General features: G+C 44.4%; 1 protein-coding gene across 8 annotated transcripts in view; it reads left to right on the top strand.

Moving 5' to 3' along the window:
- Positions 1 to 15,671, top strand: part of LOC120915317 (galactoside alpha-(1,2)-fucosyltransferase 2-like) — a 192,172-nt gene extending 176,501 nt beyond the window's left edge. For all 8 annotated transcript variants that reach the window (XM_040325703.1, XM_040325708.1, XM_040325706.1 and 5 more), the window contains one exon: positions 13,049 to 15,671. In XM_040325703.1, coding sequence (XP_040181637.1) covers positions 13,109 to 14,188 — 1,080 coding nt within the window. In that variant the 5' untranslated portion in view covers positions 13,049 to 13,108 and the 3' untranslated portion in view covers positions 14,189 to 15,671. The remainder of the gene's footprint in view (positions 1 to 13,048) is intronic.
- The last annotated feature ends 1,745 nt before the right edge of the window (positions 15,672 to 17,416 follow it).

Below are 17,416 nucleotides of genomic sequence, written 5' to 3' on the forward strand. Positions count from 1 at the left end.
AGGACCCTAACAGAGGAGGTCTATGGCTAGAATTATTGCTCTCGCTCTGACAATCGCGGCAATACCTTGCATGTGTGATTTGAACACCGTTTACATATGTGGGCGCGACTTCCGTATGCATTTTCTTTGCTGCGTGAGATCGCGGGGACGGGGGCGCTTTTAAAAAAAATATATTTTTTATTTTATTTTTAGAATATAAAATTGTGTTTTTAAAAATAAAATAAAAATTTGGATCACTTTTATTGCTGTCAAAAGGAATGTAAACATCCCTTGTGACAGTAATAGGTGGCGACAGGTACTCTTTATGGAGGGATCGGGGGTCAAAAAGACCCCAAATCCCTCCTTTGCACTTCAAAGTATTCAGATCGCCAAAAACGTTGATTCTGAATACTGTGTTTAAAACTGGCGCCATTGGCAGCCGAGTAAACCGGAAGTGACGGACCTGTCATCTGCCTGCTCAGCAGAGTGATCCCCCCATAGCAAGCAGAGGTGCCCGTGTGAAAGGGGCCCAACCGTTTTCATAAAGATTTCTAGGAAGAGCAATGGGTATTTTCTGTACTTGCTGAAAATATTCTTGGCCTGAAAAAAAAAAGACAAAGGCAGCCACAACATATAAGGACTGGCAAGTTGCTATATATTACATTTTTGTTCTTGGGTCTAGCTATCCTTTTGATCAGGTTTTTTTTTGTGCAGCACGTGCGATCAGGCTTTGTCTCAGTTTAGTGACTTTTGTAATAGTGATGCAATGATACAGATGACAGATCTGGAGCATATACTTCTTAAATACAAGTCAGAGAAAGTGGTTCCCTCAGTTCTAAGAACAGGTTCACGTAAGCAGTACGATCTCGCATACTGCCTGAAGGATGCCTGGGCGATCCTAATCCCCTGTTTATGGAGAGCTCTACCCATGTGCTGCCAGTAACCTCATTAGGCCAGAGCTTCACAGGAAATCTTTAGTAGCTTAGTCATGCCACTGAAATTACTGAATGCTTTCTAGGAGTAGAAAAAGATCGCTAAAGAGATGGGGGAAAATGGCTTCCTATGGAATAAGCCAAACAAATAGCATCTTGTTACTATCAATTACACATGATTGGACCTTTGCGCAATCACTCTAGATTTAATGCTGCTTGTGTAGCTTACTCCACCATTTTTGCATCTGTTTAGCGATCAATTGCTACTCCTAGCTATTATTTGCTCATGATTTTAGGAGCACGACTGAACTTCTAAAATATATCTTCTGTAGCTCCAGCCCAGTGGTCTCCAAACTGCGGCTCTCAGCTTGATTTGATCCAGCCCTTGGGGCACCATTTTATCCACTGATACCAACGACAATGGGGCATAATCCCCCCCCCCCCCACTGACACCAATAAAGGGCACAATTCCTCTCAATAACACCAATGATGGTTCGAAATTCCTCCCAATGACACCAACAATAGGATTGAATGACACCAACAATGGGTCACAATTACTCCCACTGACACCAAGGGTGGGGCACAAGTCCTACCACTGACACCAACAATGGGGCATTTGTTTTTTTTCCCCCTGACGTTGGGACCTTTTCACTCCCAATGGCCCCACAATCTGCCCCCCTCTATAGAGGCGCATTGCGGGCGGAATTGCCGCGGTTTCCCATTGTTTTCAATGGGAAGGAGCGGTATACATGCCGCTCCTCTCACCGTTGCCAAAGATGCTGCTGACAGGAGATTTTTTTGTCTCCCGCCAGCGCATCGCCTCAGTGTGAAATCCCTCGGGCTTTCACATTGAGTCTGCAGTGAAGGAGTTTTTCAGGCAGGATAGCAGCGCTATTTTTAGCGCTGTACCGCCTGAAAAACTCCTCAATGTGAAAGGGGCCTAAGTCTGAAGGACAGCAAACTGGCCCTTTGTTTAGAAAGTTTGGAGACCCCTGCTCTATTCTAATGACAGGGCTGCCAGCAAATGGTTAAATCCCCCAAAATCATCTGATATATATCTGTAGTTGTTTAGCCTGTCCTGTGTTTCACTACAAACATTTATTAGGAAATGTTGTCCTCTCAACTGCTTATAAAAACACACATACCGTATTTTCCGGCGTATAAGGCCGTGTACAGACGAGCATACATGTACGATGAAACCGGTCCGCCGGACCGCTTTCACCGTACATGTCTGCCCGGGGATTTCTGTATGGTGGCTGTACTCACCATCATACAGAAATCCGCGCGTAAACAATACGCGGGGCGTGTCCCTGCCGTGGCCGCGACGATGACGCGGCGACGTGGGCGGCCCTGCCAGTTCAATGCTTCCACGCATGCGTCACAGTCATTCGACGCATGCGAGGGATGGCGGGCGCTCGGACATGTACGGTAGGTCTGTACAGACGACCGAACATGTCCGAGCGGGCAGGATTTCAGCGGGCTGTTTTAAAACAAGTCCAGAAATATTTGCCCGCTGGGAAAAGGCCCGGCGGGCAAATGTATGCTGGAATCCTGTTCGCTCGGGCCTACACACGACCGAATATGTCTGCTGAAACTGGCCCGCGGACCAGTTTCAGCAGACATGTTCGGTCGTGTGTACGGCCTATAAGACGACTGGGCGTATAAGACGACCCCCTAATTTTCCAGGAAAAATGTTGGTTTTGGGATATACTCGCCATATAAGACTACCCCCTTCCTACTAGTCTTTCTGGAAGCTGAGGGGTAGCCGGAACCGCTGACAGAAACAGACTTTTTCAAATCTCACTGTGCCATTACATTACATGCCCTCACTGTGCCATCACTTGCCCTCACTGTGCCATCACTTGCCCTCACTGTGCCATCACTTGCCCTCACTGTGCCTGAACTTGCCCTCACTGTGCCTGAACTTGCCCCCCACTGTGCCTGAACTTGCCCCCCACTGTGCGAACAGTGCAATCACTCACGTTTTTTTGAATCGACTACCAGGCCGTGACAGTCTCCGTGCTGCGAGCGTCAATGATTTGAAAGCCGTGCCTTCTCCTCAGAGTGTCCCGTGATAGGCGGAACACAAATTTTCCCAGCAGCGCCTCTGTTCTGTGTTCCGCCTATCACGGACGTCTTCTCATCTCGTCCGAGGATGAGAAGGCATCTGTGATAGGCGCTGCTGGGAAGATTTGTGTTCCGCCTATCACAGGACACTCTGAGGAGAAGGAGCGGCTTTTAAATCATTGACGCTCGCAGCACGGAGACTGTCACCGGCATATAAGACGACCCCCGACTTTGGATGCATTTTTTTGCATCCAGAAAGTCGTCTTATACGCCGGAAAATACGGTATATAACAGAAAATAGGGGTTTTAAAGTGATACTAAAAGTCTCCTTTTTTTTTTTTTTGCTTTAAAAATAAAAAACATGTTTTAGTGGAACCTTGGTTTACGAGTAACGCGATTATCGAGCATTTTGAAAGACGAGCAACTTTTTTTAACCCTGACTTGGCTTGCGAGTGTTGTCTCGCAACACAGGCATGATTCAATCCTTTGCAGTGTGCAGTACCGCATTTGGCCAGAGGTGCGAGGGCACCGGTGACACTCGAATGGTTCGGAGCCATTCGGAAATGCTCAGAATCACTCATGCTCAGCCAAGCTGTCCCCAAGTATTTCTAAATCTTTTCGGCGCCCCCCCCCCCCCCCCCCCCAACACCACTGGCCAATAGAAGTCAATGCGGAACAAATTGTCTTGGTTTCCATTGACTTCTATGGGGAAACTCGCTTTGATATGCGAGTGCTTTGGATTACAAGCATTCTCCTGGAACGGATTATGCTCATAATCCAAGGTTCCACTGTACTTACCTGCTCTTTGCAGTGGTTTCTGCCCTGATCTTCCTCTTCTAGTGTCCCTTGCCGGCGCTCCTGGCCCCTCCCTTCTGTTGCGTGCCCCCATGGGGACCATGCAACTTGCTATGGGGGCAGCCAAGTCAGAGCTCACTGTGTCCATTCAGACACATACCCCCGACGCGGCCTGGCCCCCTCTCCCCATATTGGACGACTGACTTTGACAGCAACTTAAGCCAATGGCATCATACTGCCTCACCGCACTGCTGTCTCTGCCAATGAGGAGAGTCCCGGGCAGCCGAGACATTCTTGCAACATCGCTGAATCTAGATGGGGCTCAGGTAAGTATTAGGAGAGGGGCTGAGGGGGGAGTTGCACACACGCTTTATATCCTAATGCATAAAATGCATTAAGATAAAAAAACATTTTCAGACCCCTTTCACACTGAGGAGTTTTTCAGGCGTTTTAGCGCTAAAAAGAGCACCTAAATACCGCCTGAAAAACTCCTGCCCTGCAGTCTCAGTGTAGGCGCCCGAGGGCTTTCACACTGGAGTGGTGTGCTAGCGGCTTTTTCAGAGCGCTGCGCAGGAGCCATTTTTAGCGTTATAGCGCCTGCATAGCACCTCAGTGTGAAAGGGGTCTTAGAGAACAACAATTGGTAAAAGAAAATAGCTTAGGTCATAGCGGTGCACGTTTGCAATAAACACAGGAGCATTTGTTAATCATAGTTTGTCAATATTAGGCTAAGAAGCATCAATTTAGAATTTCCATATAGGTGCCGTCATACAAGACTTGTCTTTGAAGGTACATATCCCAGAGCTGTCATTCAGATCCTGGCTTTGCTCAATAGCAAGTACCTGACCTATGGAAAGCATGTGTATATTATATGTCCTGGGTCAGCGAGTGAGAATGGGTGATGTCTCCTGGGATACACACAAGGTCCCATAAGACCGCTCCCCCATTCCTGAGGAGAAGAAAGAAGACCGCGGATCAGGAAGTGGCAGATTAGGACGATCTTCCTAGGAACAGGCACTTCAGGTATGGAGAGCATTTTAGATATTTTTTTTTTTCTTGGTGGAAAGTAGTTGATTATTTTTGGAGAATGACAATATCTTTTAATGCCACTTAAAGAAGCTCTGAAAGGAGTTCATCCTTCTCTTTATTTCACCATGTAGTGACTCACTGACCCAGGACATATAATATACACATGCTTTCCATAGGTCAGGTACTTGCTATTGAGCAAAGCCAGGATCTGAGTGACAGCTCTGGGATATGTACCTTCAAAAACAAGTCTTGTATGACGGCACCTATATGGAAATTCTTAGTGATTGATGCTTCTTAGCCTAATATTGACAAACTATGATTAACCACTTAAGCCCCGGACCAATATGCTGCCTAAAGACCCAAGGGGTTTTTACAGTTCGGGACTGCGTCGCTTTAACAGACAATTGCGCGGTGGTGCGACGTGGCTCCCAAACAAAATTGGCGTCCTTTTTTCCCCACAAATAGAGCTTTCTTTTGGTGGTATTTGATGACCTCCTGCAGTTTTTATTTTTTGCGCTATAAACAAAAATAGAGCGACAATTTTGAAAAAAAATCAATATTTTTTACTTTTTGCTATAATAAATATCCCCCAAAAACATATATAAAAAAAATAGTTTCCCTCAGTTTAGGCCGATACGTATTCTTCTACCTATTTTTGGTAAAAAAAATCGAAATAATCGTTTATCGGTTGGTTTGCGCAAAATTTATAGCGTTTACAAAATAGGGGATAGTTTTATTTCATTTTTATTTTTATTTATTTTTTTACTACTAATGGCGGCGATCAGCGATTTTTTTCGTGACTGCGACATTATGGCGGACACTTCGGACAATTTTGACACATTTTTGGGACCATTGTCATTTTCACAGCAAAAAATGCATTTAAATTGCATTCTTTATTGTGAAAATGACCGTTGCAGTTTGGGAGTTAAACACAGGGGGCGCTGTAACATTTAGTGTTCACTTAGTGTGTGTTTACTACTGTAGGGGGGTGTGGCTGTAGGACTGACATCATCGATCGAGTCTCCCTAATAAAAGGGATCACTCGATCGATGCGCTGCCATAGTGAAGCACGGGGAAGCCGTGTTTACACACAGCTCTCCCCGTTCTTCAGCTCCGGGGAGCGATCGCGACGGAGCGGCTATAAACAAATAGCCACGCCGTCGTCCCGGATCGCTCCCCGAGGCTTACCGACCGCCGCATGTAGCGTGGGGGGGGGATCCCGATTGGACCCCCCACCCACGTCAAGCAGAGCACGTACAGGTACGTTGATGTGCCTTAAAAAAGAGTGCACCAAAAAAACGCTCAAAGGGGAACTACACAGTGCACTTCCCGGCGCCCAGAAAAAAAACTTTAATATAAGATGGACAGGAAATGGACTAAAACATATAATATATATATATAAAATTAACAGAAATAGCTAAAATCTCTGCTAAAACCCGGACGGTGATGTGTATATATATTGAAGCAGCTATTTAAAAATAGATAAAGCACATCTATTAAAAGTATAAACAAAGAATCAATCGAATATAACCAGTAATTAATGGTTGTATAATGATAAAACAGCGCCCATATTCTCAGTGAAGTTACGATGGAGTATCTCAGGATACTCCATCGTATCTCCCTTTTTTGGCCCGTGTATCTATGCGACTGATTCTTAGAATCATTTTCGCATAGATACACTTAAGATCCGCCATCTGTAAGTCACTTACACTGGCGGATCTTAAATGTAATGACGCCGGCCGCCGCTAGATGGCATTTACGTGAAGGACTCATTTGCTTATGCAAATGAGCCTTCTACGCCGATTCCCGAACGAGTTCGCGTCGCGTAACCGTCTCTAACGTCGTTTGCGTAAGCGGAAACTTACCCCTGCTATATGAGGGGTAAGTTTCCGCAAGTCCCACGTAGGCCATGTTACGGATGGCGTCGGGTCCGCGTCGTGTTTTTTCGTCGGGTACGTCGTTTACGTAAGTCGTTCTTGAATACGACTTTACGTCAATGACGCACACGTCAGAGTCATTGACGTTTTCCGCCGAGAACTGGAGCATGCGCACTGGGCTTTTTGAAGCCCGGCGCATGCGCAGTTCATTAGAATCGGGGGCGCGCTTAATTTGAATACAAGCCGCCCCCTTGGAGATCCGCCAGGCTACGCCGGGGCATTTACACTCCGCCGTCCCAACTTACGGAGCAAGTGTTTGGGGAATACAACACTTGCTCCTGTAAGTTGGGACAGCGGAGTGTAAGTGCCTTAAGCGCAGCCCGCGGAATTTTTGAGAGAATATGGGCCATAGATAAAAGATGTTGGAAAAGAGTCCATAGATCAGTGAATCAGGCAAAGTTCAAAGTAATGTAGGAAATGTTTTCCAGGAATGGTAGTACACCCTCCACCGATTTCCAATCTTCACCAAAACGTGAGACACACTTCCCCTCTGAGGTTCAAACTCACCAGAAAATCAATAAAGAAAAGCCTTGAAATATATCATCCTGATCGGAACCGCATTCCAGAAGCAGCAAGGGATTTTAAAAAAAAACTCCAAACAGGGGTTCATAGAAAAAACAAAGGGCACCAAATAGTGTAATATTGCTTTAATAAGTAAAATCCTGTATAAACACACCCCGCTTCCTATCTACGTACAATGGGTATACTTGTAAATGAGCATAAGAATAAAAGAGTCAACTTCACCGCACTCCTCCACACACAGGGGGTCGCGACCTGACTCTTTTATTCTTATGCTCATTTACAAGTATACCCATTGTACGTAGATAGGAAGCGGGGTGTGTTTATACGGGATTTTACTTATTAAAGCAATATTACACTATTTGGTGCCCTTTGTTTTTTCTATGAACCCCTGTTTGGAGTTTTTTAAAAAATCCCTTGCTGCTTCTGGAATGCGGTTGGAGGTCCGATCAGGATGATATATTTCAAGGCTTTTCTTTATTGATTTTCTGGTGAGTTTGAACCCCAGAGGGGAAGTGTGTCTCACGTTTTGGTGAAGATTGGAAATCGGTGGAGGGTGTACTACCATTCCTGGAAAACATTTCCTACATTACTTTGAACTTTGCCTGATTCCCTGATCTATGGACTCTTTTCCAACATCTTTTATCTATATGTTTTTACTTATGCTTAGCGCTGTTTTATCATTATACAACCATTATTTACTGGTTATATTCGATTGATTCTTTGTTTATACGTTGATGTGCCTGTCCGTGCCATTCTGCTGACGTATATCTACATGAGGAGGTCGGCAAGTGGTTAACAAATGCTCTTGTGTTTAATGCAAACGTGCACCGCTATGACTAGGCTATTTTTTTTTTACCAATTGTCATTCTCTTAGATCCCTTTCACACTGAGGTGCTTTGAATGCAATATAACGCTAATATTAGGGCCTGCAAAGCGCCCTGAAAGAGCCGCTCCATTCACTCCAGTGTGAAAGCCAGAGGGGCTCCTGTGTCCTTTGTGCGCCTCTTTTTCGCTTCTGCTAGCTGGCCAATGGGATCGCCTGTGCCTTCAGCCAATCAGAACACCAGTATTAGACCTGTGACTCCTAATTGGTGGAGAGGTGTTTCAGTGTTAGAAAAGCAATGCTCTGCGCTCCAAGTCCACCTTTTTTGAAGCCTATTAGAGCCTATGGTTCTAGTCAGGTGCTTCAATAAAACACCCCTGCTGCTGGAATTCAGGTGCCCGGCGTCCAAAAAGGTTCCGGACAACTGAATAGGGGGTGGCTACAGCGGCCATGGATAGATTCATGCAATGCAATGCATGAATCTATTCATTTGTCATATAGGGGACGGCGTGACAGAGGGGGTGGTGCCTGTGCACCCTTAATAGACGGGCCGCCCCTGGTCCTAGTGTGTAACGTGACGGACAGGTGACTCCCTGCACATTGTTTTCATAGAGACATTTACCCCTCTGGCTAACTATTATATGTGCCAAATAATGTTAGCCTCAGGCACTTTCCAGACTCATTCACACTGCACTTTTCTATTGTCTTTTAATCACAATTCACATTTTTGTTGTAGACAGAGCTTTGCTTGTTCTGGCCTCACCCTGAAGATTACAGTTCTGCTTGAGAACAAGTTGTATTATACTGACAGCTCTATACTAGAACTGTAGCTGAGAGGCACCATTCATGAGGCATGGGCAGATTAGTCATGTAATAATTTCTTATAGCTGACTTAAAGGAGAAGTCCAGCCTGGGTTTATTGCACTCCTGTGACCCGTTTTGAGCAGAGAGTGGTCTGAAATCCTCTTTCTGCTGACGTCACCAAGATCAGTCCAGGCACCGTGTCCGCTCCCCGCCCCTCCACAGCTCAGTGCTCCAATAAGTGTGGAGCAGTGTTGCCAACCTACCAGACTGAAATTTACTGACATGACACCCAAAATTTTCTGGCACAGCCAAGTTTTTACTGGCATTTGCAAAAGTTGCCAAATTACAGTTGTAAGTACAAATAAATACAATATACAATATGCAATTAGCAATGTGATTTAAGGTAGATATTAAGGTAAAAAGCATATTTCTTATTTTATTTTCAATATAGTAAGTAGCCAGGCTCTGGCCGCTCCACTTGGCTCCCTTGCCCCATGACATCACACGACACACTGGTCCTGGCTAGCTCCGGACAGGTGCTGCACATGCCCAGTTCCGAGCCAAGCGTCACAGCCATATTTTTTACTGGCAACCTTTTTCTCTTAAGCCCTGTACGTTGTTTTTCCTGACGAGATTCTTGGCAAGAATCTCTTGCCGGCCGAGTGTACAGACACTCCATTCAAAAGAACCGCCGTTCTTTTGAACAGCATGAATGTGGTGACGTCATCGACTACGACGAGAATGCGCTCGTTACATTCGATGCCGTCGCCGGCATCTTGCTACACCCTACCTTTTCCTAGGAATCTACCGTGCATGCGTCAAAGTCATTTCGAGCATGCGCTGGTTTCCACGGCCACAGGTAAGTATACACACACGCTCAGGTTTCTCGGCAGGAAAACACTGCAGAGAAAATAGAGAGCAGGTTCTCTATTTTTCTCGTCGAGATTTTGGGCAGGTTTTTTGACGGGAAACATGAAAGCCTCGTACACACGCACGGTTTACTTGGCAAAAAGCTCTGCCAGCAGTTTTCTTGCTGGTTCTTGCCGAGAAAACTGTGCGTGTGCACGAGGCTTAACTGCCATTTACTGGCAGGAGAAAAGTGACAGTTTTTTACTGGCTGCCATTGGTGGTGTTCGGTAGCTTGGTTCTCAGTGAAGAGGCAGCGGGGGAGAATGGAGAATCTGACTATGGGAATAAGAGAGCAAGAGGAGAAGTATTGACAGGTTTGGACCCCTTATATAAGATACAGAGAACGGGACCTTTGAGGTGGGAGATGGGGAGAGAGGAGAGAGGGACACGAAGGAATTATTATTTTTTTGGAGGGGGTAGATGGGGGCTGGGGAGGGTAGGGTGAGGGTGGTTCTTGGGAAAAGGGAGAATATAACTACATATAGTGGACATGAAGGGGGATTTTGATAAGAGGAACAATGATTAATGAGAAAATGTTAAGAAAATGTTAAATTGTGTAACAGTCTAGGTAAGCTATAATATATCTGTAAATGGAGCAATTAAGAATGAAAAAGATATAAAATAAAGAATAAAAAAAAAAAAAAAGAGGCAGCGGGGGAACGAGGCAGCATCGGACAGATGCTGCATCCACCTAAGTGAGTGTGATTATGGGATAAAAATAATCCCATACTTCTTTTAATGGGTTGTATTTACTAAAGGCAAATAGACTGTGCAGTTTCCCCAGAGCTTAGTAAATGAAAAGAGCTTCACAAGGAAAATAAAAGAAAACTGCATTTTTTGCTTGCACATGATTGGATAATGGAAGTCAGCAGAGCTCCCCTTTGTTTACTAAGTTTTTCTAATTCTTCAGTAAATTCACCCCAATGTGTCTGTAGCTTTAGTAGGTCAAAGGGAACCTGTCATTTAGAAAAATACTTGGCTCAGAAACTAGTGTGTAGTCCCTGAGTTGACGTATTTTTCACTTTCATGGGAGGCTTTTGAGACAGATTGTCTTTTAAAGCTGGCCTGACAAAGGTTGTGAACATAGTTTACTTATTTTTAGTTCTCTATTTTGTAATTTAAAATAAATCTCCATCAAAGACCAACTAAAGGCATTTTTTTAAGCTTTAGACAGTGGAGATGGAGCTTTATGCCCCTTTCACACGGGGCAGTGGAGGTGCGGTGGCAGTATAGCGCCACTAAAAATAGCAGCGCCTTATCCTGATGGAATTGCCGCGGGATTCGGCCGCAAGCGGTGCGGTATTAACCCCTGCTAGCGGCCGAAAAGGGTTACTACCATGGGCAATGCGCCTCTGCAGAGGCGAATTGCGGGCGGTATTACCGCGGTTTCCCATTGTTTTAAATGGGAAGGAGCGGTATACATACCGCTCCCCTCACCGCTCCAAAAATGCTGCTTGCAGGAGATTTTTTTCTCTCCTGCCAGCGCATCACCTCCGTGTGAAAGCCCTCAGGCTTTCACATTGAGAAGGCTGGGGCAGGAGTTTTTCAGGCGGTATTTAGGCGCTATTTTTAGCGCTGTACCGCCTAAAAAATTACTCAGTGTCAAAGGGGTCTGGAAATGAGAGTGGAGATGTATTATAACACATGTGAGATTCTCCTTGATAGGATGCATTAATATGACAATTCTACCCAAGACCCTCTACTACTTCCGAACATGGCCTATACTGGTTCCCTCACATTTTTTGTGCCTTCTGCAAAATAGAAAGTTATGTTTTATATGGGCTCACAGACATCCTAGAGTCTCTAGATCTACTCTTTTCACACATAGACTACAGAATGGCACGGGAGTCCCCAACGTATCCAAATATTGGCAGCTCAGATTTCGCAATTATGCTTCATGCTACCTTTAGACATCCTGTTATGGGTGCTGCTAGAACTCTCGAACTGCGCACCAACTTCTATGCAGGCCTTCCTCTGGCTTCCACACAAATTGCGCCCTTTCGAAGCTCTTTAATGGGGCATTGTATGAAAACATGGGACTCGGTTCAGTGCTCAAGCAACCTTATGCCTCCATTCCTGCCCCTCCTGCCCATTCTCAACAATCCTTTTTTTCCCATTGAGAATGAAACAACCCTCTGCGTTCTCCTTAACGTCCATGGTTTAGGAGATATTTCCAAAAGACATGCAGGCGCACTGAGCGTGCCGTTACTAATGGCGATCGTGCCGTTAGAGGCGGCACCCGTGCGCATGCGCTGGAGTGACGTCATCGTGGCTCCAGCGCTGTGACTGTCACAGCGCTGGAGCCATGATACGAGGAAGGCACTCTGGGAAAGATGATGGCGCTGGAGGAGAGGAACGAGCACCGCTGCAGGGGCTTCGATCTCAGGTAAGTAATACATAATGAGCTAGTATGCTATGCATACTAGCTCATTATGTCTTTTTCTTGCTTGTTTTAAGGGGGTTTACTTCCTCTTTAATTATTAATGTATCTTAAATAGAAAACAGATCGATTTTTACTCCAAAAGCATTTTATTAAAAAAAGCATTTTGTTAAAATAAATTTGATAAAAATCTAAAATCTTATTTTTTTTTATTTTTTTTTAAACGTTGGTTTTTATCCACCCTGTTGTTCAGTAAGGTAAATAACCATGTGCAAGTGACTTAACATAAAGCAAGCAATCACAGTTTGCAGTAAACTAAAATCTGATAAGCTTTAGGCCCCTTTCAGACGTCCGCTCCGCCTGTCCGTTTTTACAAGTCCGTTAACGGACTTGTAATACATCCCTATGGGATCGCGTCCGTTAGCGGATGGAGCATCCGCTAGCGTCCGCGTCCGTCGGGATCCGGTTTTCGGACGGAAGAAAACCCTATTTTTCTTCCGTCCGGCGGAACGGAACTGATGCAGACGGACAGACGGTCCGTCTGCATCCGGTTCCCCATAGGGCAGAGCGGAGCTGAGACAGGGCGGTCCCTGCACTGTGTGCGGGGACCGCCCTATCCGCCGACAGCTCAGCGGGGATCCCCGCTGAGCCGATGGAGACACACGGAGCGGACCCAGAAACGGTCCGCTCCGTATGAAAGAGCCCTTAGGAATTTTATGTGATTTGTGTAGGACCAAGAAATGGTCAAATAATCTGGGGGGGGGGATTCATAAATGAGACCTTCTTCTATACTATATTTCTCAGGATTGATATTGTGTTTTTCATTGTATCTAACATGACATATTTACCCTTTGCTTCTTTTTTCTAACAGGCATTCGATTTTTTTATGGATGAGCCTTTCTTACCGTCCAAGGTACAGGACTGATAACAAATGAAGATGGAGTTACCCAACAAGAAAAAGAAAATTCTCCTCTTAGGATGTATCTTTGTGTCAACTGCAGTGTTCTATATCCTGTACAGACTGCAGCTTCATTTACAGTTTTTAAACTTTGCTGCTAATCTGCCTATATCTTTAATCTGTCCTGAAAAAGACAACAAGCCTGTGGAGTCAAAACACGATCAGCAAGATACAAGTACTGACGAAATTGTTCAAAAGTGCAAAGATTCTGGAATATGGACCGTTAAACCTGATGGTAGGTTAGGTAACCATATGGGGGAATATGCTACCTTGTATGCCTTGGCCAGAGCGAACAAACGCCAAGCCTTCATCCTTACAGATATGCATAACTATTTAGCTCCTATATTTAAGATCACCCTGCCAGTGTTGCATAATAACGTTGCTTTTCGTGTTCCATTTCAAGAATACTGGATACATGACTGGATGTCTGAAGAATATAATCACATTGAAAGTAGTTTTATCAAATTTACAGGGTACCCTTGCTCTTGGACATTTTTTCACCACCTTCGGGATGAAATCCGAAGGGAATTTACAGTACATGACTATCTTAAAAGTGAAGCCAACCATGTCCTGGAGACGATAAAAGGCTCCAGAAAAAACGCAACCTACATTGGAGTTCACGTCCGAAGAGGTGACTATGTGAGTGTCATGCCAAATGTTTGGAAGGGTGTGATTGCAGACAAAGGTTATCTGGATAAAGCCATGAATTATTTCCGTAACAAATATAAAGAACCTATTTTTGTGGTGACCAGCAATGGTATGGATTGGTGTAAAGAAAACATTGACAGTTCCAGAGGAGATGTCCACTTCTCTGGCGATGGTAATGAATCAACTCCTGGCAAGGATTTTGCACTTCTGGTTAGTTGTAACCATACAATTATGACAATTGGGACCTTTGGTTTCTGGGCAAGTTATTTAGTAGGAGGAGAAACAATATACCTCACAAACTTCACGTTACCAGAGTCAGAATTCTTAAAACTCTTCCATTATGATGCAGCATTCCTCCCCGAATGGAAGGGGATACCTGCAGATTTATCACCTCTTATGCACTGATACAAATTCTGAAATAGCCAAAGCTGCCTGTGCCTCACACACTCAGACATTCAAACAAACACAAGTACAGACTGCCATACTGTCTCTCAGAGGGAAAAGACATAGGGATATATTTACAAAAAGTGGAGCGAAATTGATGATTCTTTGTTTTCTTTCAGAAAGTCAAATGGAAACGGTAGCTAAGGACATTTCAACTTTGGCCGCTGTTTTCTTCTTTCAGTACATGAAGTTGGCTTTTAGTAGACATTTAAATCCTGCTGATTCTTTTTAGATGTGAATATTTTGTACTTTACTATTTATTTTTGTGGATTCTGCAGGGGTGTTTTTGCCCTCCGTCGTGAACATTCCAAGGCATTCCCAGTTTACTTTAAAGCTGACAGTCACTGCTTTTTATAAGTAATGGCTGTAGGAGGTAGCAAACTTTGATACATTTTATATAGGCTGCCTCATACAGCTACAGTAGAAGTTTGTGTACATTTAATTTTATTATGATTGAAGTTCACTTTAATTAATTTCATTGATTACATTTAATGCAAATGGTGCAGTAGTTGTCACTTTGAAACCTATGGTGAATGCATTCATTAAGTTGGACAGATAGGTTGAGCACTGAATGGAACTTCTATCGGTACTTCTATACTGTTACTGGTGAAGTGTCTTTGGAATTGGAAGCTTATTCAATAAAGTGGTTGAAGGAATAACCCACTAAAACAAACCACTAGATTAGTTCTGGTAGGTTTCTGTGGGTAGCTATATTTTGCACACTATTTGGTTCCTTGCCTATATGTAATGTAGTTCAGTAGTTGACTGGAGAACAATGGAAGAACAGGTTTCCTCACTGTGCTGTACCTTACCAACCACCGCAACAAAAGCTATGTGGATTTGTGGTCTACTGTCAAAGTGTGGAGGAACATAACATTGCTGCCTTTAGAGTTGTGCCACCAGAGACAACTACCCATCCCCCCCCCTCTTTTCTTTGCACACATTATGGAAGGAACCACCCTGCCTTTCCGTTAGTTTATGCACATTATTACAGGCTATAGCACATGATTATATACATTGTGCTTAAGGGCATGGGGTGGTAATAATTTGTTCTCCTGGCACTGAGCATGAAGCACTGAAATATTTCCTGGCTTGTAGGGGGCAATGGTGGCTAAGCAATCCCCCCCCAAGGAAGATTATTGGTATATCACAGACTATTTATATATGACTGTTTTAACTAAAGTGTGCCTTATTTATAGTATTATGCAAATGATTGTTCAGCTAAGTGAGAATAAGTTGGAAATAATTACCAAAACAGTTGTATATTTGTCATATCTGATATAGAAATTATATTTGTTTTAATGTACTGAGCAAATTTGTAGTTGTATGACTAAAACCATAGAAAGCTGGGGCTGGTATATTGGAACCAACCATTCAGTTCATACTGTATGTTTAATATTGCCAGGGCATGTTTGAGAATAAATGATGAAAGCTCAGTGGTTAGCATGGGTAGTCGGCACTATTTTTTGGCTCTGGTTTTCATACAGAACCCTCTCAGGTATTTATGTGAAGCTGAGCTATTACTAGCAGCTAATCTTTTTCCATAAACTCTTGTGACATACAGTAGGTGCCATAAAGCACACGTTGCAATTACTTCCGAACTAATAAAATGAGTTTGAAAAATTGTGGTTTAGGCAAGAGTTAGACCACATGCCTTAAAAGAGATGTATAGGTTTTTTTTTTTCTTTAAGAATCATACTTACCTAGGTGGATGCAGCATCATCTGTCTGCCGGTGCCTCTAAGGCCCCGTACAGACGACCGAACATGTCTGCTGAAACTGGTCCGCGGACCAGTTTCAGCAGACATGTTCGGTCGTGTGTAGGCCCGAGCGGGCAGGATTCTAGCAAACATTTGTCCGCCGGGCCTTTTCCCAGCGGGCAAATATTTCCGGACTTGTTTTAAAACAACCCGCTGGAATCCTGTCCCCTCGGACATGTTCGGTTGTCTGTACAGACCTACCGTACATGTCCGAGCGCCCGCCATCCCTCGCATGCGTCGAATGACTTTGACGCATGCGTGGAAGCATTTAACTGGCAGGGCCGCCCACGTCGCTGTGGCGACGGCGCGGACGCGCCCCGCGTATTGTTTACGCGCGGATTTCTGTATGATGGTGAGTACAGCCACCATACAGAAATCCCCGGGCATACATGTACGGTGAAAACGGTCCGGCGGACCGGTTTCATCGTACATGTATGCTCGTCTGTACGTGGCCTAACACTCCCTGAAGCTCCCTCTAACACTCCCTGGGCAGAGAGCTGCTGACTGTCATTCAGCAGCTCTCCCCCGCACACGCTCACGGGAGCATTGGGCTTTGGAGGGGGTAGGAGCACCTGGCTCAGGCTCCCAGCGGCTTGATGAGAGGCTGAGCCCGGTGCTGGTCCAGGCATGTGGGTGGGTCCTGAATCCATTGTCACGATCTTGCCCAAGTCTGGACTGGCTCTGTGATGTCAGCCCGCTGTGTACTGAAAATGGGTCCCAGGAAAGCAGAACGAACTGCACTGCTGTGAGCCACAGGAGAAGTACAGCCAAACCAGCTTTGAATTCCTAATGCACCATACAGTGGTTCTAAACCTGAAGGGGAATTTATATTTAGCAGCATTTAGATGGCAGGCACAAACTTGTTCTGTAAACTAATAGACATGCAGAATTAGCAGTTTCACAAGAGTGTCATCTTTAGGTGCTACAGTGAAAATTAAAATTTCCTGAAAAATAGTTTGTAATTGATCACTAGAAGTTGTACAACAAAAACATATATGGAGTAAGCTGCTACCTGACATTAACAGACCTATTCAATAAAAACAATACAAGGAGTAAATCTCATACAAGAAAGAAAACCTTTGTACCAATTATATGGTACATCATAAATTCCGCCTTTTTAAATGAATAGATTGTGTTACAGTCTTTAGAAATGTTTCACCGCAAAGCAAAGCCCCAGGCCAAAGTCTTTAATTACTTTAGTTGGATTACTGGAAGAACTATGTAAGATGAGAAAGTCTGAGGGCACAAGCAAAGTGCAGTATCCACAGTATAGCGACCCAACGGCAACCATCTATTACAGGTCTGGCATTTTTGTTCTATCAAAAACTCAGAATTACACACACATTTTCCGCAGCTACGTAGAGGTATAGAAATGTAAGTTTACAGTACGTTGTGCCTTGGGAAGACCTAGGGGTTACTAAAACTGGAGA

Source organism: Rana temporaria, chromosome 10, assembly GCF_905171775.1.
Source record: "Rana temporaria chromosome 10, aRanTem1.1, whole genome shotgun sequence".
Taxonomy (NCBI): Eukaryota; Metazoa; Chordata; class Amphibia; order Anura; family Ranidae; genus Rana; species Rana temporaria.